This window comes from Rhipicephalus sanguineus, chromosome 2 (assembly GCF_013339695.2).
Source record: "Rhipicephalus sanguineus isolate Rsan-2018 chromosome 2, BIME_Rsan_1.4, whole genome shotgun sequence".
Classification (NCBI taxonomy): Eukaryota; Metazoa; Arthropoda; class Arachnida; order Ixodida; family Ixodidae; genus Rhipicephalus; species Rhipicephalus sanguineus.
This window is the reverse complement of record NC_051177.1, coordinates 19,615,725-19,642,286: the sequence shown is the minus strand read 5'-3', so window position 1 is coordinate 19,642,286 and position 26,562 is coordinate 19,615,725. Positions and strand designations below refer to the sequence as shown.

Below are 26,562 nucleotides of genomic sequence, written 5' to 3'. Positions count from 1 at the left end.
GGGGAAAGGAGAAAGGGCATTTGCAAAACCGCGCACAGGAACTGAGTGGACTACCATTACGCTTGAGAAGCAATTTCTCGTTGGTATCATTACTCGCTGCATTTTATATTTTCCCTTGTATTTTTGCCCCCTTCCCCTCTTAATGCATTTGGCCTTGAGGGTAAACAAATAGTCAAACAAACCAACCAACCAACAAATAAATAAAACTGTCCTTTTTGGTGTGCCCTCAGGCGGCGAACACGTATATGAATAGTACACAAGAAGATTGAAGTAACGGCGCTGATGGTGAAACCATGACGTCACTAACCTCACCCGGTGTGGTCTTTTTGAGAACACGCCGTGCTCATTAACCGTTCACTGTATGCCCCTCTCATGTAGCCACATTGGATCGAACCCTTCGGACAGGCCCCCATAATCCGCCGAATAATCCCTGTAATCCCACCGACGGTGCTTATACGTATAGGGGCTGCTGCCCTTGATCGCGCAATGCGGCGGACATCCGATCTCGTGGAGGTTCCCCTTCAGTCAGTGGCAACGCGGATCGGTGCACCTTTTCGTTAATTGTAGCGAGTCTCGGAGGTATAACAGGCGCGGCGGCGAGGGACTTGACGTGCCTGCGCAGGCGGTGCTTGGCGCGCGTAGGTCTTGCGTCACGCGCCCAGCGTGACTGATTGTCGCTGGCAACAGATGTTTCGCGTGCTGCGCCGTAAAAGGGGACGCAATGAAAAGGGGCGCCTGCCCGAAATCCTTCAAAGAGGCTCGACTGTTTCGCCTCGCTTCGCTGCTACTTGAATCACGAGGCAGGTGTTTCCTACCGTCGCAGCAGCTGAGGAAGAATTTGCCTCAAATTCGCGATTTTCATACATAAATTGGTTAAATATTTAACTTAACAAGTTCCACTCGCCAAAGGGATCCCGGTGTTCGTATCACATCTCTGACCACTTTATAATCGGTCTACATTCGCCCAGCGAGGCTTAATCGATAACGTAGTTTGTAGTGCTCTCTCTGGCAATAATCGCTTGCCACCGAAGTCCCCTTTTGTAATATTCTCACGTGATAGCGTGGTCGTTCTTTGGCTCCGTAATCTTTGCTGGCTTAGTGATCGAGTTCCTTGGTTCTTGTCTTTCTGCACTTATGGCTCCGTGGTTGGAACGTGTAGTTGGGGCGAGAAAATACAGCCCGATGTCAAGTCCGTGGCATTCGAAATGTTGACGCCAGCATCTGGCGCCCATCTAATGTGCGAAGAGAACGTGGTCACGGGCCTCCCTCTCTGTGCGAGGCAGTTCACGTCTTCGCGACGCAGCGTTGTGTGTCGGGCAGCAGGAGAGCGTTCGTGCCAGGCCGGAGTAGGTGCGAACGGCTATTCCAATAGCAAGCATTAGTCCTTCCATTGTCAATTTCACTGGTTACCCTACGGCGCCGTCGCCATCTTCCGGGTTCTCGTCGTCGGCTAGGGCAAGTGGACGTCGCTGCTTTTTTTCTTTGCGTAGTCACGGGGTACAACGCAGCTGCGTCATACTCGTGGTTAAACGCTTCCGTCCCGAGCTTGCAGCCTCGTTCGGAGGTCTCGTGCCTAGAAGAGGGCGAGGGAGGATAGCGCTCTGTGAAAACGAGCGACGTTATCGCCGCCCCCGGTACCTGCGTCACGAAGCAGTGTACACGATTGTTATTGCGTTCCATTCCAGGTAGGATACTCGCGAGCAAGCTCCCACCTTGTTTCCTCGTGCGGTGGATCCGCATAAGCAGCACTCGCCGGACAATATAGTCGAAGTACCACTCTCCCTGCTCATATCGAAATGTGTTGCGCCGTGAATCCCTTCTACTGAACGTGTCTCTTGTATAGCATAAGCAGGCTGTGTATCGTGATTCAAGAAACAAACCAGATGCCCTTGCGACGCTCCGCGGACATCAAGCCAGAACTGCCGCAGAGATGAAGCAATATTACGGCATGTCTCATCGTAGCCCTCTCAATTGTCCGTTTGTCTTGATTACACTTCTGGCAGCTTCAGCTCAAAGAATTTAGAAACCGCGTGCGAAATTGTTTGACGGCGAGGACTTTAATGTCCCGACGCCTTCGGCCGGCTGTTTCGATACTGTTCGTTTGTACTCGGAGGCCTTTCACGAGTTACTCGCGGCTGCGCCGCTCCAGACCGCGTAGGTGTTTACACGACTCACGGTGCGCGTGTCCTCGACCTGACCTTGCGTGGCGACCTCTCGCGGTTTTCCATTGGCGGGGATTGGAAACTGTGTGGCGTTTGCTGCCGCCAAGTGTCGTTCGTGCACGCGGGTGCGCGCACCCCTCATCCCCGTGGACCATTCCTTCTCCGGGCCGACCTTGAGGGGAGCCACGCATGCGAGACCAATGCGATGCGGCAGCCTCTCGTTTTGCTGCCCCGCGTGCAGACGTCACTACGCCACGTTACGTGGCACCGGCGCTTGCACGGCGAGGGACGCGACTCTTGTCACGGGCCAATTTAGAACCGGAGCCACCCGGCAACCGCATGCCTGGACACGGCGCGGTCGTTCGTAATTAATACCGGATTTTTGTTTTTGTTTGCGCCCCCTCTCCGTCATTCCGCGACGCATAATCCAGGTCTACCCGCGCCGCTTATACACAGCGTGTTTTATTATTTACCCCTTTAACTGCGCAACAAATGGGCGTCCCTCGTCAGCGCACCCGCTCCTCGCCGCTAATGAATCGGCTAAATGTGGCACATCGGGGCGCAATCATTGCTGTCCGTCGGCTTGTTCCGAAAGAGCTTTGCTTTATTGATTCGCGGACTACGCCGCGCTTGGCCGACCGCTTCGCAGGGGGGTGAAAGGAAAACCGAACGCGGTTGGATGCTTTCCCATTTTCGCGTCGTTTGTATTTGGCTCGCGCATGTCGTCCTACGACCAGGGTTGCCAGGTTTGGCTACTTTTTTAGGCTGGTGGCGGTAGAAAAAGTTGCTGGCTACTTGGCTAGTTTTTGGCTACTTGTTTCCTCGATTTGAACCAAATTATCAATATCTGGTGACGTAGCAGTCGCTGGCGTTCGAGTATGCGATATCAAAACATGAAGGCCAAGGCGTGTTTAAAGCTCCCAAAATTGAATTTGACACTTGTATTACACAAAAGAAAAGGCTTTTGGGTACGTGGCTGGGTCTCAAAGAAAACTGTTGCAGGGGGCCTCATTTTGCGGACCACCTGTTGCTGAACGCGAATTTAAAGCATAATTGGAAGTGAACGCAACAATCGAAACCGCATACACGGCGCTCAGCATCACACTAGCAATCGAATATCTGACCAAGTGCTTGTGTCCTTTCTATAGGATCACGAACCAGCTGTGGCTGAGGAATATCAACTGCTCATCACGCAAGAGATCATTGCGAAAGTGACTACAATTTATGCGTCAATCTCAGGAACTGCGATTTTGAGCACGCTTACGCGGTACTCATTTTTATTGTCAACACGAGGCTGTTGCTTCTACTCATTTTAAGAATAGACATTCAAGACGCATGACGAGAGTCTCATTTTTGCGACAACTTCTGCATCCTGCACGAAACGATTGCTAAAGTGAACAATTTAAGCCTGAATCTCAGAAATACTAATTTTGAAGTGGTCATGCTGTACTTACTTACATTTTCGCCAGAAAGCTTTTGCATTTATTTATTTATTTATTTATTTATTTATTTATTTATTTATTTATTTATTTATTTATTTATTCAACAATAATGCCCATCCCATTTGAGATCATTGCAGGAGGAACACATATTAAAGTGTCACATACTAAAAGTCATAAAGGAGAGAACAGACCAAAAATTGGTTAGTGCAGTGATAGGGACTGCTGCAATAACTATACAATAACGTCTCATTTAGTCATTTAAATAGGAACATCACAGTTCTTTTCACACATTCATGGCTACTTTCTGTCTAGTTTCCCCAATTTTCTGGCAATTTTTTGTCTTTTCGACCTGGCAACCCTGCCTACGACGCCGATATTGCCGCTACGAGCACGGCTCTGTGCCTCGAGCTCACGGACCGCTTGCTCGACTCACATCTGTAACGTGTCGCTTTAATCCACTCATTTGGAGGCCCACCTGGTTAACTGCTGCGAGTATTACATTTTTCCTGGAAGGGTGTGGTATTCCTGGAAGGGTGTGGTTCACCTCCCGCGTATTTCCTCTTGCCGACTTAACCTGCATGCAAAACCAGCGCGTCTTTGTTTGGCACCAGCCGAGGACGCCCTTATTGGGGCTCGAGGCTGTTTGACATTAACGCTAGTCGCACTCTCTTTCGCGTGGTCTTCTACAGGGATCACTGGCTTCGCTCATCTTCGTGTAACATACTTCCGAAGGTGGCGCACGTCCCCTTTAGATTGACGTAATATCTCTAATCATTTATTGGCTTGCCCCAATAATGTCGAATGCGCTACCATTAATTGTTTATGTGCTTTCGCAGCCCCAATTGCAGGGTGGGCGCCGGAATAAAAAGCGAATAATCCATGAGAGATTACACAGCATCTTGAATGTTTCCCGTTGCGTTCTGTTTTCGGAGAAGTTTGTTTTGTTTTGCGACCCCTAAGCAGCGCAGTTTGTAAACGCATTTTGGAGCAAACTCCCTTGTTTGTATTAGATGCCTTAGGAGCTGTCGTCTCCTGTTCTTCCTTCATACCTTAAGCATTCTATTGCACACATCGCGTGGTTTTGTCTCTTTAAGAGAAGATAGACTTTGCCGGCATTATAGCCGTGTTCATTCAACTTGAGTGCGACAGAATGAACAAAGCGATAGAAATGAAAGTGCGAGCAAGAATTTTAAAGAGCGCCCTACGTCGTACCGCTTTCACCTTCAGCTGCGTAAGGGCTGGACCATTGCACGCTACTAATGCCGCGGTCAATTATGCCGGAGGACCATGGAATATTCGATGTCGCCAGTGACTGTTATAGTTCATCCTCTGATTGTTTCTCCCGTGGCATTCGATGCACTGCACGGAATCAGTGAGGCGGAGTAACGGTGCTCTCCCACCGTCTGCATCTGACGAACGGCAGACCACGGTCTCGCCTTATCGGGGAATTATTGTTCTCCGGGAAAACTGCCCGTATACATGACCGCGCGATGGTGTCCTTTTCTCGTGTTATTCTTCGTCTGGGGGGTGCACACGAGTCGATGCGAAACATCCGACCACAATACAAGCGCGTTGCGCCGTTAACACAGGCGCTGTACCAAGAGCGAAAGGCTGGCTGTTCAAACAGAGTGCTGGCGCACGGAAGCCAAGATCGCTGGCACGCAAAAGAGTCCCTCGCGTGCGGCGGCTTCGTCTCGACTTTGCCCGCATCCTCCGCACGCCCCTGCGGGCCGAGGGGAAAGCGAAACGCATACGCGGCGAAAAATGTCGCAAACGAGAAACGGAAGTGGCACGGGCAGCTTTGCGAGGGGGCATTAATCAATGGGTGCTCCGTTTCATTTTCGTCGTCCCTGCGGTGCTTTCGTGCGTGGGCTTCTAGACGAGCTGGACTCATTAGGAGTAATTAATGCGAGCAGCTTGTGTGCGGCGCGTGGCATGCTCGTTCGGTATACGGATGACGTGTCTGCTGGTGTGCGTGTGACGCTGATGCGACAGAGAGGGAAGGGATACTCGCGACCGGTCCACTTTTCTTGCTTCCTTCGTTTTGAACTTCTGTTGCAGTCACTGACGTCTGACATTGCAGTCGGTTTAGTGAAGCAAATTGACTCTTGGCAAACTTGCGATAAGTGTCCTGTATATAGAGAGCGTCGGACAGACTTACAAGTGGCTTGTAAACTATATGAAAAACAGTTCTTTGTTGACAGTAATTACAAGGTTCTTTATTGAATTATCGGCACCTTTGTGGCAGTGGCGTAGCCAGAGGGTGGCGCACCGGGCCCGTGCCAACCCCCCCCCCCCCAAGAATTTTCTTTCCCCGTGGCATACAAAACACTAAATGACACTCGACGCCCGCGTCAGCCTGTCCGGCCCCCATTTCAGATCAAAGAGCCCCCCCCCCCCCCCCAAAAAAAAAATATAAATAAATAATAAATTCTGGCAGCGCCTTTGCTTTGTGGCGACTGGAATATCATGCCAGTATACAGCAAAATGTATCGAGGGCGATGCATGGAGGAAAAAACTAAGGAGAGGCCCTATCGTATCCCAATGCATTGCGAAAAGTGTGGCGAAAGTGACGTCAGATTTATGGGCACACCGATATGGGGCAAACAAAACAGCAGCGCCCGCGGCGTGCTCTCCGCGGTGGTTCGCTTCTGTTCGGATTTGTAGTCCAGGCGTAAACTTAGCGCGTATTGAGCGTTTCGCACGCAGTAAATGTTGCAAGCAGACGTTTACCAGGCTGTTCGTGCGCGGCAGGCCCGAGCGTTGCGTGCTAAGTTCTTCGGGAGCGTTTTTATGCAACAGTACAGAAAGTACCGTACGTGCCGTAATCAAACATTCAGCCCCTGCCTCAATCGATTCGAACTCACCTAGCAGTGACTTACGCGTTCGCTGGGCATTAGGCCTTTCTTTCCTTTCTTGTAGCCCATTTCCAGATCTATTGCCCGATTAGCAGTTCTTTGCTCGTGTGTATGAGTGAGCGCAGTAGCTATTCGGCGCAACGCCAACCTATTTGTTGACCTAACTTCACGTCGAAAGAAGACACCGCTGTATGTATACGCGATCGTGCACGTAAAGTTTTAATTCCAGTGCGCACACAACACAGCACGCAGCGAGCGCACACCGCACAATACATACATCACGTAGTCCGATAACAACAACAAAGTTATTGCCCTTTCGTTTGAACGACACAGCCTCTAAAACGTACGATGCTTTCAGCGCATGGTATGGTACGGCGCGTCAGACGCCAAAACAAAATTTCACGTGTGTTCCGAGTTGACAGAATGAGTAACAAGCAACAGAGCGCACATCCGAGAGCTTCGCACGCAAATACCATGCCTTAGTGATCAGCAATGAAGCGAACGTATAGGCCTGACTGGCTGCCCAGCGGCGCTGCGAAAACGGTGCTAAAAAGCGCCCCCTACGACAAGTTCTTTGGTTTCGAGTAGTCAGACTGGCGGCCGCATGCAGCACTAAGCTCAGAGCAAGGAGCCGCCGCTGTCGGTTGTGCTGCGCTTTGGATCTCGGCCAGTTTCTGGCGTGGCTGAGTTCTTCAGTCCAAGCATCTGCGTAACGCAAGAAGCTCGTCAACGTCAGTATGTTTTACGACGTGCAGGAGATTAAAGGAACCATTTCGGCGCGCTGCAATTCGCAAGTGCAGCGAATCTCATACACGTTGAACTCGATTTAAGTTTTACGAGGCATGCTCGCGCGATTAACGACAGTGCTAACGAAAGATTGCTGTAAGAAAGCCGACATGATTTGCATTACACGACGAAACGGAATCAAGAAAGGTGCAGGACGAAGGCTAGCCGTCGGCGGCCCGAATGAGCGCATTCGCGTCGTGTGCCGTTTTCTGCCGCATTCAGTCGCAAACACACTTTTTCCCCTGCACAGTCGTAATTTTCAACATTTGCTTCTAGGGAATTCGTCAAATTCTGTCAGCGTGCGTGGCGGTCGAGAAGCGACGGCGCGCAATGTTTACAGCCGGCAGCTGGAAGCAGCCGGCTGTAAGCTGCCGGAAAAATCGTTGGCACATACGCAGGGTGGCTCATGGCATCATTTTTCTCGTTTCGCGCGAAATGCCGGCTGCATATCCTCGTGATCGCCGTCGGCAGCCACGGCGTGCCGTCTGGACTGCACACAGGAATATACATATATAACGAGTGCACGCGCGTACGAAAAGTAATCAGCACGTTACGTGCAAACCACGTTTGCTCGCGTACTCACTTCACGCGTCGGACGGCACGTATCCAGCGGTTCCGTCGCTCCACTTCGTACGGCTTTCAGGGAACCAGTAAAACCGCACATTAGGATCCTTACCCCTATGTTCGAGGCAATTAACCACGCAACAATAACGGCGGCGACCGCGCTTCGGGACCGCGCGCTGCTCAGAGCCGTCGCCCAGACCACCTGCTTTCGGCACGGTTTGTTAAGCAGGGATCGCTCGTCAAACATTCAGACTCTGCATGCATAGCGGACAAGTTCCTGCGTACGTTTTAAGCAATTTTGAGCCTGAAAACTAGGTGCAAAATTAAGTAAACGCTTAAAGCAACTGAGAACTGTGTAACTCGCCGTCGGCGTCCATTTTGACTACCCAAGCAACTTCGGCGCACGCCACCAGCTCCGCCACAGTACTCAAACTCCATCGCGTCAGCCCTATACGTACACATAAAGTGACACCCGGTACTGTCCGCAGTGCACGCGATTGCACAGGATTTTTCAAACTGGATTGGTGCTTCTACAGCACACAAAACAAAGCGTGAATATTTTGATTGCACCAAATAGTAAAATAAGTTTTCATGGCCATGCGCTTGAAAGTTGCGACTGTTAAATAAAAAATAAAAATACGTCGTAAAGCTATGCTACGCCTTTGCTTTGTGTGACTGGGCCTCGCCAGTATCCTGTATGGGGCGATGAGCTTACACGCTGACTTCGACTGAGTAGTTAGTGCTGCGCAGCTTTGTACTTTCACGATGGCGTCGAACTTGAGTCCCCAACTTAGTTCGATCTTCTTGCTCTCTTAAAGATAGGAATCTCGCACTTGCTTTTTCCTTATAGTGATGAAAAAGAAAAACGAACGATAACAGTGCTCCTATCCAGCCAGCCAAATGCTTTCGCCATGTGCTCGCTTTGAATGTACTTGTTCGGTTAGAAAAATGCACCTCGATATTTATATGATAAAGCACCATCCTTTGTAGTTGTTGTTTTCTGTTGTTGGCGCTGTGTATAATTTTCCGGCCCCTATTCTCTTTTTTCCTTTGTCCCGCCCCACCCCCAATCACTTGCAGGGGCAGCAGTCTTCAGGATGACCTGGAGATGAGCGATAGCGACGATGAGCAGGTGAGCAATCTGTCCAGCAGCGCCGACCTCGTCCGCGGCTGTGTTCCAGAATTGAATGCTTTGCAACTCGTGCTTTGTATCGAGTCGAGCCGTTTTGTCCCTTCATCCGAAGTATATCATGTACCTAAACAATTACGTACTCGCTCTATACGCATATGGTTTTACGTACACCCAGAGACTAAATTCTCCAGGACACAGACTCTATGGCAAACGCTGATTTCTGCTCGGTTAATGCATGAACTTTCCAATTTAAAGGGACACTAAAGGCAAATAACAATTTATGTCAGAGTTAAAGCTCAATGTATGACAATGTCTAAAACGGCAATATTATCAACAGCAGTGCCCTACTTACCGAGAAATTAAGCTACGTGTATCACACGATGAGCGCCACGAGCGGGACATTTTGGAAATGATCCCGATGACGTGAGAGAGTCCGACTACAATTAATCAGTCATAATCAAACTAGCTGCAATAAAAAAAAGAACCTTCCGTGCATCCAGAGATGTAATGAAATGCTGCTTGTTCGTTTCTCTTTGATTAGCGCAAAAAAGAACTTCCTTGGCGTTGCCATGGAGAACGGCGCGCGTGGTTCAAAAGTTCCGTTTTCGCCGAACTGCGCTTCGCCCGGCGCCCTGCTTCGCTCACGCGGTCGCGTATCAGTGGTAGTTTCGGTATCGCGTACTGCCGCTTGTGTTTTGCGCGCTGGGGAAAGTCGCTCTGACAGAAAGTTCGACAAACTGCCGCATGCATGTGATGTTGCCGGATGCCCGAATGGTGCACGCCGCCAGTGCACGCCGCCGCGCAGTAAAGGCGGGCAACGTTGGGCACGGCAACAGTGACGTGAGAAAGACCGCTTTCAGGCGGGTGATTAGAAGTGCGCTAACGCGATGCGGGCCACTAAAACGGGATTTTATTTCGAAATAAGCACTTCCTTGGCACGAAAATATCACTACGAGGTTTCTGGACCGCTATTTCAACAATCAACGTCGACTTAATATTTACCTTTAGTGTCCCTTTAAGGAATAACTATGTAGCTCGGAAAAAGCTACTATGTGCTGAAATATTCAAGTAGCGGCTATGTTCTAAGCTTGAGAACATGTAGGGCTTCGGGCACCTTTGTTCCCGATAGTGCGTATTTTACGATGCTCCGTTAGAAAATGCAGGGACGTGAGCATTATAGGGCGCGGCGTCAGACACGTCCTTGCGAAGAAACATATTCGTCTGCACTGATGGCGTTACCTTTCCAAATGCAACAAGTGCGCTGACAGCGTATAATTTGCGTAATAATTATTTTGGCAGGCCTCTTCCTACTTTCACGTGATGTTTCGCCCACTCGAGTCATGCTTGCGCTGTCGACAACAGCTTGACGTGATTGATTGGGAGGCTATACGCAATTGCTCTGGCGTCTCGCACCGTCGTAGTGCGTTGTTCCAGCGGCTACGATTAGCGTTCGCCATATACTACTGCGCTAGTCGACCGTGTAAGGACATTCTGCTGGTGGCCGAAATGATTCTTCTCTAAACTACGCAGTGTCTTATAATCTGGTATTTTGGACATTGAATCGATCAGTATATGTGACAAGCACCGCAGATTCTTGCAGTTCGAGAGAAAAGCTTCGCAATTTTAGCGTACACGGAGAGCTCGCTGCTGACCCGAAGGTCGCGGGATCGAATCCCGGTCGCGGCAGTGGCATTTTCGATGGAAACGAAGATGTTTGAGGCCCGTGTACTTAGATTTATGTGCACGTTAAAGAACCCCAGGTTGTCGAAATTTCCGGAGCCCTCCACTACGGCGTCTCCCATAATCATATCGTGGTTTTGGTACGTTAAACCCCATATATTATTATTAGCTTTGACGCTGCCTGTGCAATTACATTTAATGATTGTTTACAGCAGCATGTTCAAGGTCACCGTGGCAAGAAATCTGCAAGAATGCATCTTGACGTTTTGTAGTTCCTGTTTCGATCGTGCTTGTTGCCGTTAGTGACAGTAATGCATATATTCTTGTGAAGCGTGTACGGCTTTAGTTCTATTAGAGTATGTGCTTAATGTACTTTAACAACAAGCGTCAGCGGCACTGCGCATGCGCATGAGCCACTCTCTTTTGCACGGAAGGTCGATATCATCCGCAAATGTTTGTTCTAGGAATTCCTGAACTTATCGCCTTGATAGCTCCATTCGTTCGCTCAATTGAATTAAGCTCTCATTTACGTTCATTTAACATACACACACATGCGTTCAACAAGACACGATGCGTGGCCGCTTCGGACCTTCTCCTTGCAGCGAATGCGCTGAATGAGTAAACGCCGCTTCGCCAGTCTGCCGCTTGCCTTCCGCGGTCGCACGTGAAACATCGGCCGTGCCGGAGAAAGCCTCAAGCAGAGGGGACGCATTTCGAAAGTCCCCTCGGGCGCGTTCGGGTATCTCCGGTTGTTTTCGCCGAGGACGCTAATCGCCGCGGCGCCGGCGCTTCACTGGCTTGGTTTCCTGTGCGCTCTTGTCTGCTGAGTTATTGCGTTGTAGTTATTCAACTCTCGTCGTACGTCAGCATCCGGCGCGCGTTAGAATTTTGTCGTAGATATGTTTTGCTGTAGTGTGTGCGAAAGGCGAGAGAAACTGAGTGTGCTGTTCTTCAAACGCCACGGGAGTTACCAGTTTTAGCAAAGCGCCTCCGCCATGTTTTTTTCAACAGACGCAGGGAAAACATGAAGTTACATTTTTAGCTATTTTTTAAAGTCGATCGATTACCTTTTTGAATCATTGAAATAGTGGGCGATACTGGTACCGCTCACCAATTCACTGATTTTTTTTTTTCGGATAATCAATTTGTGTATTTGACGGAAATCTGGAACAGGCAACGCAGCTTTCCCTGCTTCGAAATTGTTCGGTCGTTTGACGAACTGGCAGCCTCGCGCTGGTCGATGTTTGGATTGCAGGCCAGCACGGGCGCTTTTTGTTTGGTCCCTCGTTTAACGAGGGACCAAACAAAAAGGTCTAAAACAAAAAGGACTAATCGAATCGGCGTAGCTATGGCGTGGTAGCGATGGGCACTTCATATTTTCATTGGCTTTACCGAGTCCCAGCTTCTTAGATTACCTAGAAGAGGGCATCGCAACATTGTAATGTCATACTTTTATGCGCAAGGCTGTCGTACGTTACGACGTCCCCCTCTCCCCTCCAGCGCCCACATCGAGCGGGTTTTCATTGTCGCTGCAGACGTCTTCACTGTGAAACGAGGGAAGATGGCCGGCGAAAAATTGAATTTTGAAAGGTTATCGTTCGTGAAAATGAAGTGTGAAAGCATGCAGAGAACGCAGTGAAAAAGACGGGCTAGCTCTTTCGGTTTATTTACTGCACGTTTATACAAAGGGAAGAGTAAGGACAAGTAATAGATTACTTCTGAGTAATTGCCCGTTTACTCTCTTGGAGGAGTAACATTTCTTAAAGTGATCGGTCACCTTTTTTTCTGTAATGTGTACAGGTTGAGGCTACCGGTAAACGTGCGAGATGTCTTGTAGCAGATGAGTAAATGCGTTATCGTGTTCGGCAGTACAATTGACAAAGCACCTGAAGCAACTGTAAAAGCAGTTTAGCCTGACTGGCATTGTTTCCTTTTAATACGTACTGTCGCCGTTTGCGAGGAACGCTTAGGCTTATAGCTGTGGGTTCTTTCCTTCCATACTCGCGGTTTAGCGTCAGTGTTTTGTGCCTGAGCCCCTCCTTGTTCTTTCTCCCCCGTTTCAGGAGCCGCCATTTCGCAAGACGTCGTCTTCGCTTGGTTTCTCCATATCGAAGAACCCGTGAGTTACATAGCAATCTTTCACATACCAACTCGATGTGTGCTGTAGTAAAATTGTGTCTACATATTGCGAACTCGCTGATCGACAACTTTTTCTTTTCTTCGTGCTGTTAAAAAGGGGAGCTTTATTGTGATGCAATTTTCCTACGTAAGTGTAAGTAAAGCAGAGTTGTTTTTTTTAAGACAGCCCCTCGACCTGTTTGAGGGAAATTTGTTAGATTTCAGAGATAACATTCGCTTTTAGTAGATCTAGGAAGCCGGATATCGAAAAAAAAATGCGGGAAGTCTGTAAATAACAAAGATCGAAATTGGCGAGTTCGTGGCTCTGCCCCACGAACAGATATCGTAATACTTTTACCAGGGGCGTAGCCAGGGGGGGTGGGGGTGTTGAGGGGGCTCAACCCCCCCCCCCCCCCGAAATTTTTCAATTTTGCTTGCGTATATATATACGCGCACACATACAAACGCACGAACATACAAAAAGCATGGTTGAAACCCCCCCCCCCCCCCCCACGAAAAAAATTTCTGGCTACGCCCCTGACTTTTACTGAGCATCTGTATTTAGAGCTTACGCGATATTTTACTTAAGGCATTTTCGCTATAGAGTTTTAATTGAAAATGAGGCTGGCGTGCAAGTAGATTTCATTTTCGTGTGGTTGTGTTCAGTCAGCCTCCTGTACTTACCGCTATCGCCTATGCGCATTCCCATACGAGTGAAATCGTCGCTATTCTACCGCATTGACATTTCATACCATGCAGTCATCTGTGTAGCGTCAGTGCGCTGTATTGCGTCCCGTTGCTTCCCCGCTGTTGCCGAGCGTGACGATGTTTTGCATCTTGTCGGCACCTTTGCATAATCGCGGGCAACGACTGCGCTGGCGGCTTAGGTTGCCCCTTCAGGAGGGAGTCGCGTGTATGCAACACGGTCCGATTCTTCCTTTCTGATCAAGGACAAACGGACGCGCGGCCCCGCCTTGTACAACAGACCGGCGTTGCGCCCGTATTTTGTCGCTACTTCTTTAGGACCGTTATTTCGTCGCAGTCTGTTCCCACGTGCGCGATGCCTCTGCAATGGCGTCTTTCCCAGGGCGTTCGCTCGGTTCGCTCACTACGTCAGCGGTTCCGGTGATTGGCTCGCGGAAGAGGCCAATCAGTGTTTCGCTGCAGAAGCAGGAAGCTTCTTCTCAGCTCTTCGCGCGCGAGAGAGGCAGCAACGGGATTCTAGGCTGCTGCCTAGCGTGATGGATTCGCTAGATCCGTTTCGTTACGATACTATGCAACTTTTATTGTCTACCGTTCGTGGCTGGCCGATCGAGTTCTGGAGTGCGCCTCTTTCTCAAGTAGACGCTTTCATGTATCTCGTCTCCCTTCCGCCACCGTATTCCCCGTTTCTCACCGTGCGCTTTTCCAACGTCGTCTTGCCGGCCGCGGCTATTCAGACGCCAGCCTAGATTACAGTAGGACATTTTATAATGAATGGCAACTTGCTGCTGTCGCACTGATCACAGAAAGACTCCCCAGTACACGTTCGCGTCGTCGAGCTGAGGCACATCAGCTAGCGCTAACCCGCGCACAAATTACCTTTTTTCTTTCCTTTTTTTTTTTTTGCACTTGACGTTGCTTTAAACAGAGGGAAACTCACTTGGAAACAATGTGCTGAAATAGAAGAGAATATTGGTTTACGTTTTTCGCACTAGTTCCAGGCGATGAGCTAAAAAAAAAAAAAGATGAAAAGATCGTGCCGTCGGTTAAGAGAAGCTCCGCTGGTCGGCGCTTATTCTTTTTTTTTTTTGTCTCGTTTAAAGAAGCAGAACCTTTCCGAGCCGCCACCACCCGGTTTCTGAATCTACTTCGTTTTTCAGTTGTTCTCACTCCATTAATGTTCGCGTCCTTCGTCCACACGGCGGTGAGCTAACTCGATGCCGCTACGTCACGCCGTCGTCGGGTTGCGCCGTGTTGCAGCGCGGGCGCCTTCCGACTCCACTAATCTAAGCGGAAACGAAGCACATAACACGTCGTCTCAGGGGAGATTGACTCTCCTGCGGGTATCAGCCCGAAACGTAAAGACCTTGGCCGGCCGCGTCGCGAGGCTAATAGTGTGTGCGCGTGTGCACTTTACCAAACCCTTACGGAAAATCGTTTACGCGTTTCCTATTGAATATAAACACTGCTCACTGAAACATCGTTGTCGGTCCCTGCTCGTAGCGACAGCTCACAGACGCTGGCACACTAATACAGAAAAAAAAAAAAAAGCGAGGAATGAGCGTTTACGAGCAGCGACAAGCTGTGCGTGTTCGAACCCGTCGCACACTTGGGGCCACTGGCTGTTCGAGTGGCCCTGCGGCGTGTTCGGATAGTGCCCGTCTTCAGTGGATCAAGACGTCCACAGCCGCTACGGGTGACGCCTTCGTAACCCCTGCGCGCGTTTTTCCTTCTTCCGTTTCCTGCGGCCCGTGCGTGAAATCGCTGTGCCGCGTAGACACTCGCGAACATTTATAAACGTTTGCGCGACCGAGCGCACCCTGACAGGGGGCGCGAGTTCCCGGCGCCGCTGTTGGGCGAGAAAAATTCTTTAAGGAAGTCTACTCCGCCCTGTTCCAGCTTTTTTCTTCATCTCGTTGCGTATTCCCTGTGATCCGCTCACCCGCGTGCCTGCCTGTCACGTGCTATGCAGCAGCAGCCGTGACAAGATGCCTGGCAATGCCTCTTGTCAATTTTCACCATAATGTAGCTCTTTGATGTAAACTCCTGTCAGTCAGAATGTTCTCAATTTTTTTCAGCCATTGTAAGTAGGCAACTCTGGCATTATATCAATCATAATAAATTTTTATTCAGCAGTTTATTTCAGTGATTGTCTCATGACATTAAAAAAAAAAAACATTTTTAGTTTTGACACATGATATCGACCTTGCTTCTTATTTTTTCTTTTTAAACAGTACTTTTGTATTTTTGATCAATAATATTTTGATGCCTCCTTATATCAGAGGTTATCGTGACTTCACCTCTGTGCTTTTCCACAAAAAGGTGCACGAGGATGATGTGGCTTTAAAATTGCCATTACACTGATCTCTTACCGTCATAAAAAAAATTGTTATTTTGTTGTACCATGCTTCAAAATGTTTCCATGCTTCAATTGCAGGTCTTCTCCAAATGAAAGCATCCTTCAGCCACCATCGCTTGTTGAGAAGATGTCATCATCAGAGTCAAGTTCCAGTGACTCTGATGACTCCTCCTCGGCATCAGGCTCGGGAAGTGATTCTGAAAGCTCAGACAGCGATGGCTCTGCTCCAGAAACAAGCAGAGAGGTAGGCTTCCTTTGCTTTTTGTTCTGGCTGTCTGAAAAAGTACAGAAGGCAACTCTTGCTAACATAACAATAGCCATTTTCTCGATACCTTTCCTGTAGTGTGCTTATCTTCACACATGAGGTCGTTACCATGCATCTCTCTATACCCACTTAACAGCAATGTCCATGTAGCTGTTATGTATAATACTGTACATTTCAAGTGCCCAGTACTGCCACCTTACTGTCATCACAATAGCTCATATTGGTGCAATGCCTACAGGGATGAGCATTGTGTTAACATCTGCTTTGATAGGACGGCTGTCACACATGTTATATAATATGGTTTACATACAAGGGTGTTGCTGAACATGGAGACATCCATGACTTGCCTCAGTTTTAATTTTTGTAATTTCTATACTTCCGTTATCTTTGTTCACCTGTAATTACTGAAGTGAGCTTTCACTTCCTCTAAACTTTCCTGTAACATTAGTTACAGGTGCATAGCACATCCCATTTCAGATGTAATTCTGTGATTTCTGCATCATTAGTTCTAATGAGACACATCCGTATTGAAACGACAAGATGATTGACTTGGACGTGTCTATGGCGATGCACCAAATAATTTTTTAATGATGTTTTTATGTTTGCATTCCCCGTGCACTGACCTTGTTGTAGTGTCAAGCATAGGTGCTTGAGTCTAGTGCACATAAGGCAACAAATATTATTCTAAACCTGTCTGCCGACAGAAAGATCTGCCGTGCGCTAAGTATGCCAATTGGTAGCCTCTTAATTAAGGCTTTTGCTGGGTCTTTCCAAGGTATAGCGAAAGATCCACTGGAATGGCATTATACTGTTATTGACATGTGCCGAGTATGTCTTCCATGAAGTTTCTCCTTTTCTCATGCAGCCTAGCACCCAGAGTTGGAAGCTGGCTGACCTTATTGAGAAGCGTAGCTCTCCTGTGGGTTTGGGAGCCGGGCTGGCCCCCATGGGTCGGCAGTCGCGAGCAGAGGATTCCCTTGTGGATGAGGACTCCTTCACGCCTATCCTCTCCCAGTACCCAAACAGAGATGCTGACCTTGGCCTCATGCTCAAAAGGTATGCACTTCTTCACTAGTGGGTATTTTCCTAGAGAGAGTGCAGTTCTCTGTCGGCATACTCAGACATTAGCATCTCCTCACATTTTTCTACCGGCATCCATTAGTCCTCTAGATAAAGGTTATGGGTGGATGCACATAAAAAAGTCCTCTAATGCTTCCAAAAGCAAGCATTCAGAATGGTGTGTGGTTCTGCTTATGCTAGGGAAGAATGGGGAAGTACTAGCTGTACAGAGCCAGATGTCAGAAAGAAGTATGATTAGTCATTGTAATACTGTAATACTATGTTAAAAGGTTGCTCTGACTTCACACAAGTAGAGAGAATGTTCTGTTCTTTTTGTTAAATTGGAACACAGCATCTGACTGCCAAATCGTCTTGCTTTACAGTCCCAGTCCTGAAGGCTTGGACCTGATTCGCTCACCTGTCACCAAGCCATCAAATTTTCTTCTTTCCCCGGTGCACTCAAGCCCATCCCGGAGTCCGCCGCCCCTGACCGCACGAGCTGTTCCACGTAGTCCGTCACCTCAGGGCCACCAACCTGCGAAGCCCCCGACGGGCGTGACGGCCGTTGTGTCCGACGAAGAGGGTCCCTGCCAAATGCAGAATGGCAGGATAACCATGAGGCTGGGCAAGCAGCAGCCACCACCGCCCAAGTCGGAACCCGAACCCCCAGTAGCCAAACAACAGCCAGAGCCAGTGAAACGGTCATGGCCGTCCAAGGCTGCAAAGAAAGAGACTAGTCCCAGCCTGGCCCCCCCTCTGAGGAACAAGGCATCCGCTACCCCTGTCCTGCCTGTTAAGACTGAACCAGCGGAAGGCGATGTCATGGCCAGAGAACATACACCCATTGGCATTACTCCAGCAGTCAGTCGGGCGACTTCGAAGCGGAGTCAGTCGGACCGCTACAACGAAAAACGTTCCAAAATTCACAAGCCACGCCTGGTGCTGTCCGACTCGTCCAGTGAGGATGAAGGGCCACCACCTCCTTCGGCCGCGGGGCGACTGTCATCCAGCGAGGACAGCCGAGCTGAACAACGAAATTCCACTGTGGCTGCTACGTCACGCGGCCGACCCCCCAAGCCGTCGCGCACCGATTCCAATGTGCAAAAGGATGAGCTGGTTGTACCCAAGAGGGAAGGGATGGGCATGCCACGGACTCCTCCCGAACCTCCTTCACTGTTGTCTCCTATTGGGCAGCGCAGTGGCAGTGAAGTCCGAGAGAGTGCGCCTGCCTCGACGAACAGCATGGTTGTCTCCATTGCCTTGAGCCGCCTCCTTCGGTTGCCATGGACGACTAGGCGGGCAGCAGCCGTCTCCGCTCCTCCCAAAAGAGCACCCGTTGGACACTGGGCCGGCTACACTTAATCAGAAGCCCGATGGGTCAAAACATAGCCTGACCAACAGTGCAGTGTCTTCCCCGGTAAAGGGCAAGTCAAGCTCGAAAAGAAAAAGCGTTCCTGACGAGGATAGGGGAAGCAGAGAGCAAGAAAAGAAGCGGCGAGTGTCAACTAGCTCCAGTGGCTCGCTACGAGTCAAGCGAGAGTGAGTGCACTGCCCACCAGGGCTCTTACTGCAAAGTTAGTGTGGTTGTAGTATCGCCTTCAGAAGGACCAGTCTATGAATATTCGACAGACAACACATATTCTAATTTTCGGGAGTGCAATTATTCAGCCTCATTGTACCCAGCAATGAGTGAATGTGAGTGATAACAAGTGAGCACTGTTGACATTGAGGTAAATTGTTAAATGATCTCTGGTGCTGTGTCAACCAGTTGTTTGTTCCCCCCAGAAAGCACACAGTTATATTTGTACAGACAAAGCTGAAACATTTAAGATACACCAAACTAGCACCGTATGTGAAGTAGTGGCTGCTTTTTAAAGGTATTTACCCCTTTTACTTTTCATATTATATCGCTCTTCAAATTCACTCAGTTTGTGCAACACAAGTTGAGAACTGGTAATGGTTTGCATGCCATAATGTTTTTTCAAGTTACTGCTGCTATTAATACATGACATTTGCAAGGGGACGAGAAATGCAGGGAGCCTGGGCCATCAGAATGTATTGTGTACAAAAACCTAGTAGGAGTAACTTCGGTTCCATTGTGGCTCAGCAGCTGTCTATACAGTTGAACCTCTTTATAAGAGACACGCACCGAGGAGCAGTTCTTGTCCCTTATATGAGAACTCTCTTATAAGCAGGGTACCATGTTCTCATTTTCTGACCAAGCTCAATTTCTACGTAGGCACACAGGCGTCTCTTATACCCAAATGTCTCTTACGTCAGTGCCTCTTGTAAAGGGTTTCAACTGTAGCAGGGCATCTGTTGATGCAAGTGTTGGAACTGTTACAAGTATGGATTGGATTTATTTGATTGATTTTCAAAATTTTGCATTGAGACGGGGCTTTTCTCACTCCATTTCTCTATTTCTTTGGTCCATGATGCTGTTGGGTAACAGCATTATACATCTTTTTAAAACGATTACCGAAACAGGCATTTTTTGAGAGATGAGTAAATACAATTTAACAGGGCATGTTTCTGAGCTAGTTGGTCCACTACTTGAGGAAAAATGACGTGACACTGATAAGATGGGGCAAAGTGAGGCATAAACCGAAATACATGGGCGTCCGTGCATGTCGGTTTGTGTCTTCACTTTGTCCCATCTTTTTAGTGCCATACCATTTTTCCTTGAAGTATGTACGAGGTGCCACAATTTCATGCACTAGTTGAAGTTGTTAGTAACCTAGCGAAGATGCTTTTGTGTTCTAAATTGCAACTTATTGATTATTGATAATCTTAATTCCTTAAAATGTTGATATTATTCCAAATGTATAAGTGCATTTGTTCACAAGTTCTTGTTACCTTTGAATCCTGAAATTCTGTTGTTTTAACTACTTTTCATTAATTTTCTGGCTCTGAAAAGTGTCTAAAATGAAAAAAAAGGACATAGACGTTTTCTCTCCTCGAATGAGTGTCTCAGGAGTGCTGCTTTTAATTACTACATTGAAAATTAACTTTAAAGTAACCATGGATTGGATCCTGTATGATCTTGCAGTGGTATGCATTAATTTTTGTTGAATACACATGGCACAGAAAATTAGTCTCAATGTGACAGTGTATCAGCTCAAATTTTTTTTGTGTGTGTGCCTTGCGTAACAAGGTGTACTCTTCTGAGCTGAAACACTGTCGATGATGTAAATACTTATGGTACTAGGTAATTTGTTATCTGTATTCATTTTCAACGCTCTGAATACCCAGAAGCCAATATAAAAAAATTGGTTGAATATGATGTAGTCATGACATACTATTGTAATACTGGTGATGTCGGAAATTGCGGTGATGCAGTAAGGAAGGCAGCTTCAATGTTTTGTAGTGTATGATGGTAACAAACTAAAGCAGATATGATTGCAGTGTGTTCCAAAGCACTATATTTTGAACTTATTGTCATTGTGCTTCATTAGGCAAGATGGACATGGGGCAGTTGGTTCTGGATGTAAATCCTTAGTTTGTGTTTTATTGCTGCTGGTGTCTTATAACTTAGCGGTGATGGTGGGCATCCTCCCATTCTCTGAGGGAGTAGTAGTGGCTTGGTAAAGTAGACTTTGCCAGTGCAGATGAAAAATCAGTGTACACTGTTCTCCTTGAGGCGCTAATTTTGTTCGGCCTTTTTCTCTCTGTTACCACAGGACAGCTGAACTACCTCGGCCAGATGATGAATCGGAGAGCAGGCACGCATGGCCTGAGCCTCTACGCTCATGTGACAGCCCCAGCAGTTTGAGTTCGTACTCAAGTCAGCGGAGTGGCTCTCGGCAACACCGTGGGCGACCTTCTTCATCCAGCCGGAGTCGCTCCGAGAAAGGTGCGTCCCGGAGAGAAACGACGCCTTCTAGTGAAAAGTCCAAGAGGCATCACAATCACCACCGGGACAAGAAAGAGTCATCTGGCTCGAGAACCCGATCCCATTTGGATGGGGCATCATCGTCGAGCAAGTCTCGGACTGCTCCCGACGATCCTTGCTCAGACCCCGGTGCCATGGCAGGCAGCACAGATGTTGCCTCTTCTAGTCAGGTGAGGGCCCCCGACTTACTGTACTGGCATGGCTGAACCTTCTATGCCTGAACCTGCTATGCATTTGTTTTGTCTGTGCAAATCCCATGCAAATTGAAGTTTAAATTGTTGACTGGGTGCTTCCGGGTGTTCAAACATAGAGAAAGTGCAGGTAAATATATTTGTGCACAGTTTAGAATACTAGAATGAGTCTGTTCAATGGAAGATTGTACTACACAATCAATTTTCATGTCAACCATGTTAGCAAATGGGATGAAATAAAGTGGAGTTAGGTAGCAGGGGTAAAAACAAGAATGCAAATTTAGGCCAGCTCTGCTTTCGACACTGTTACACTTTGAGCCATTGTCATATAAGGTCTAGATGTGGCTTTTCCTTGTAGTTACCATATTTAGTCAAACTTAACACAACCATTATTGCTACACTGAGGGGCTACTCTCCAGTCTGTTTGTTAAAAAAAAAAAAAAAAAAACTGCGAGTATTATGCAAAGTTTTATGGCAGAAAAGCAGCATGTTTTTTTGTGTGTGATATCATCACTATCACGCCACTTGCATTCCATCATCATTATTGGTTGAGTTTCAGAGGTGTAACTCTCGTGACAGCTTCAGCAATCATCGGTTATGGCAGGCATCGACATAGAAGGCCCCTTTACACTGGAACTTCCATTCAGCACAATTATTTCATCGCATATTGCGCATGGCTTGCATGGCAGAAATTAAAGTGCAGTGAATTGTAATTAGTTCAAATGTGACAGAAACAGTGAGAATGGCTGAATTGTCCAGTGGGTTGAAATATTGCATTATCTGAAATGATGCTGTATTATTTTGAGCCAGTTTATTTCTTCAGTTCCAGTTCGTTCTTCTGCACACTCCTCTGTTTGTATGCTCCTTTTCTTTGTCACTTTTTTACTCAGGTTCGATGTAACTACCTTGTAACCACTCGTGCTTATGGCCTGAAATACAGGCCGGCAGTAGTAATAAATAAATAAGATAAAATAATAAAATAAAACAAAATGCACAAAACTTTGAGACACACTGCTGCTTCATTTGGCGGATTTACTTTATTATAACATGTGCCAGTTTTTTAGGGTTTCACAGTGCAAAACAAAATACGTATGTACACCCATGTGCATGTTACGCGACTACAGTTGAACCTGGATGTAACAAAATTGACGAATGTCGGCAATATCTCGTTATATACAGGTTTTCGTTACATGCAGTTTCACGTGAAAATCTGCAAGTATCTGCAAACAAAACCAAAACGAGACGGACATCACTTCAGAAGACCTCACCTCACACATTTATTCAGAAGAAAAAAAACTGCGTGATTTTGGCCTGTGTTTTCTTCATATATATGACGACATCAAGCGGCGTTCCAAGGAAGTTAATTCATGAAATGCAGCTTCATCATCCTGCGTGCCAGTAGCATGACGCAAGACGTCCAACGCGTCCATCGCTTCCTTCGTGGTAGGCGTGGCAAACAGTGGATCTTTTTCTGATGCACTTCTCGTCGTGATCGCGATCTTGCATCATTTCAACAAGCGCTGCATCTGACATTTCTTCAGTACATACGGCGCCATTGTTGGCAAACAAAAATATGCCAAGTTCGACGTCGTTGGGCACTCCCCCGTTCGCACGTAGCACATCCTACGATTCGGTTACATCTGCTGTATTCGCAGGCTCCTCTTCATTGTCAGCAGATGCCAGCTTCAGCGACCTTTATTTGGGCCTTGGCGAAGCAACTTGAAACCGTCTGAGCTGCAACTTCTTGCCACAACGCGGCAATCATCTCGACGGTTGATAGATGATGATCTTCGTTTGCCGTTCAAAATGGATGTCCAGAAGAATCTTTTCTATCGCATGACGGCAGTAGCTGTACTTGAAGCTGTTGATTATTCCCTTGTCCAGTGGCTGTGTCAGGGATGTGCAATTGGGAGGAAAATATATGAACTCTATGTTTGAGAGATGAAGGCTGTCAACGTGGTGTGCAGAGCAAATGTCCAGGAGCAAACAGATTTAGTGGCATTGTCACTTGATGTCTTCGTTGAATTCTTTCAACCAATCGGAAAAGATCGCCCGTGACATCCGCGCCTTTGATGGCCACATAGTACTTTACCGGACGCTTTGTTCCCTTGAAGGTGTTTTTCCCGATAGCCAATGGTACCCATTTGTCACTGCCATCGCTGTTGGCGCAAAGCAAAACCGTCACGCGGAGTTTGCTTTGCTTGCCTTCGTGGCAGTCTGCTCCTTTAAGCGCCAGTGCGATTAGGCAGTATCTGATAAAACAGAGCCGTTTCATCAGCGTTATTAATGGTTATTAATGTCAGCTGCCTTGTAGCAGTTCAAAACGCCAGGCAGCTCCTTGGCCACCCACGATGCACAAGCATCGCTGTCGGCAGAGGCCGACTCACCGCTAATGATCTACCCAACAACTCTGTTTTCGGCTCTTAAATCCTTGCAGCCAGCCGTTGCTAGCTTTGAAATCGTCGTGGCCCAGGATGCAAGCAAAATCCTTCGCTTTTTGTTGTAGGATGACACCACTTATGGGCACATAAGGCCATGTAAGCACGGCTTTGTCCAAATAGGCATACATTGACAACTTCATCCTTTTTTTCTTCGAGCTTTGTGCCCGACTCTACTGCACTGCGGATGCTGCCTTTCATACTAAAGATAGTCGACAGAGTGCTGGCAGGAATGTTGAATCGCGCAGCGACATCCTTCTTCTCGCCAGCGGCAACCGCATTAACGATCGACAGCTTTACCTCGAAAGACAAAACTTCACGCTTTCTCGTCGAACTCATTTTCAAAGTAAACAATCACTGTGAGAAACGCGCAATACACACTGCTGACATTGATACTCGCGTTAAGGCTCACGTCGCGTCTACCATACCTGCCAAGTCTCCCGGATTTTGTGACGTTTCTCCCGATTGTACGGGTCATGGGAAAATCTCCCGGAAATCCAGTTTTGCCCCGCGCGTCCAGTGCATTGCGCGCCCCGTGCGTCACGGTGACGCGAGGTGGGACGTTTCACGTACAGATGCGCTGCACGCAATTTAAAAATTGATCCTAAATGTGTTATAGGTTATATCAACCGTTAATATTTCGTAGATGATGCGTTTGTGTACACAAAAATCTATCCCACAAGTTATCTCGCCTTCAAAATTTTGTGTCTCTACTGCTTTAAGTGGAGAGCCCAGCACTTAAAAGGGTAGCTGTTACCGATGTCTGTCGAGATAGCGTGTTCGCCAGCGCTCGCGACCGTCCCCGTCTCAACGGGGCGCCCCTTATGGTCCCTTGCCCGACGAAATAACTGGTAAGCAAGCGACAACAGGCCTCACACGCGTAGCGATGTTATCGCATGTGCCCTTCGCGCGACGGTGACAGCCGGGTCGTTTCATCTCTGCTTCAACCACGTTCGTCCCTAGCGCTAGCACGCATTTACTCGCACGTGAAACAGACGATGCGTAAGCGATGTTATCGGTTTGGACTCTGTACAGATCAGCGGTGACCACAAAATCCCGCTGACAGTGTCCATATAATTGCTATCGCAGTACCCCCCCCCCCCTTCGTTGAGTAGATCTCCCGGATTCCGTTTCTCCAAACTTGGCAAGTATGCGTCTACTCACACACGATGCATCGACAACAAAACACGCACAAGCCTAAAAAAGCAAACATAATCAGGTACGCACAACAGCGACACCTGGTGTCACGATGCGTTAGCAAAAAAAAAGGGGGAAAAAACTTGGATCTGTCACAGATTTTAGGGGAGCTAGTGGCTTTCATCATCATCATCATTGCGGCACACCGGATTGACTGCTCTGGCTCACTGTGCTCACATGCGTTCCTTTCGCACTCGCCGCTTGCCTTTTTTTAGCAATTGCAAAAGTTACGCATTATTTATCCGAATTTTCAGCAGATCTACTGCTCAAAATAATGAATGATGAGCATGAAAAATTCATTACACCCAGGTCATTTGCCACAATGCTTTCGTTACATGGAGGTAAAAAATACGTGGGCTTCTATGGGGATAGGAGTTGGGGAATGGAAAAAGTTCATTAAATCCAGGAATTCGTTAAATAGAGGTTCGTTATATCCAGGTATAACTGTATAATCAAGTTCCTAGGTTTTCGCTATTCTTAAAGCTTGACTTCTTTGACGTCATGTGCTCATTCATGTTGTGTGTGTTGGCCTTAGTGTAGGGTGGACTTCAACCTGTGCTTGAACTGCAGGTGAATTCGTGGGAGGGGCTTCTGTCGAGCTCAGACCAGAGTGAAGTGCATGGGCACGAAACGCCCGGCAGCCGCATGGGCAGTGGGGGGATGTCGTCGTCGACCTTGCCAGTCGGGACTGGAGGCCTCCTGACGGTGAAGAAGGAGGAGCCCGCCGACAGGCATAGCCAGCAGGGCAACCCCTCCCAGCTGCTATCCTACAACTCGCACCAGGAGTGGGAGGCAAAGTGAGTGCACTGTGCTGATGCCAAGGCTTGGTCCACCAGTTTGTTTTTGTTGCACCACATTGATTGGCCACAGGGGCTATGGCATGCTGCTGCTGAGCACGGTATCCTGGTTTCAATTCTCAACCATGGCAGCCACATGACTGATTAAAAAGATGCTCTAGTGCCCAGGGTGTTAGCGTGATGCTAGCTCATATTTGCGTTAAGGGGCAAGCAAACAGAATCACGAGAAAGGACATGGATAGAGCACCTTTATCGTGATTGCGTTCTCTTGCACCTTAAAGTAAATATGAACTTACGCCAACTCACCCAACAAAAAGTTCTCTACGATGCTAGCCATGACATGCCTAACTTGCAATTGACCTGCAGCAGTCATTTCTTTTGACATTGACAGTGGACTCAGCAGCTGATTGTGCTATTCAAGTAGTCGTTCTTTGCCGATTGCTGTACTTGTGGATTCACAAGATGACACAGTTTGTGCATCATTTTGCAGGGACTCGTCCATATTATTCTCCGTGTTGGCTGTTAGTGAATCTGGAAAAGGCAAATTCTCTAAAGAGTGTTCTCCCTCTTTTATTGCAGAACTAGCAGCTCAGACTACTTTCTGTGCGAGGCGAAGCGACTGAAACACGAGGCTGATCGGGAAGTGCACCGGACAGCACAGGCGGTCAAGTATTTAGAAGCGGTGCTCTACTTCATCCTGACGGGCAATGCTATGGAGCACGGCCGGGCTGACCTTGACAATGTGTACCGCATGTACAAGGAAACACTCAATCTCATCAAGTAAGTTGCAGTGCAAACCAGGCTGGGGTTCTTACATAGAAATAGGTGCAGATGCTCCTGTTTCTTAACTACGGTTTCATAACTTGGTCTTTGCAAGGAAGCACTACTATTTTGCTTTTTGTCGGAGATGTAAGGGGGTC

At 47.9% G+C, this 26,562-nt stretch overlaps 1 protein-coding gene across 1 annotated transcript in view; it reads left to right on the top strand.

Annotated features, from left to right (window-relative positions):
- Positions 1 to 26,562, top strand: part of LOC119382492 (AF4/FMR2 family member 4-like) — a 178,224-nt gene that overhangs the window by 142,901 nt on the left and 8,761 nt on the right. Inside the window, 9 exon segments of the mRNA XM_037650203.2 lie at positions 8,893 to 8,944; positions 12,688 to 12,743; positions 15,882 to 16,047; positions 16,934 to 17,124; positions 17,511 to 18,411; positions 18,413 to 18,666; positions 20,808 to 21,189; positions 25,416 to 25,642; positions 26,222 to 26,422. Of these exon segments, the coding sequence (XP_037506131.1) occupies positions 8,893 to 8,944; positions 12,688 to 12,743; positions 15,882 to 16,047; positions 16,934 to 17,124; positions 17,511 to 18,411; positions 18,413 to 18,666; positions 20,808 to 21,189; positions 25,416 to 25,642; positions 26,222 to 26,422 (2,430 nt within the window).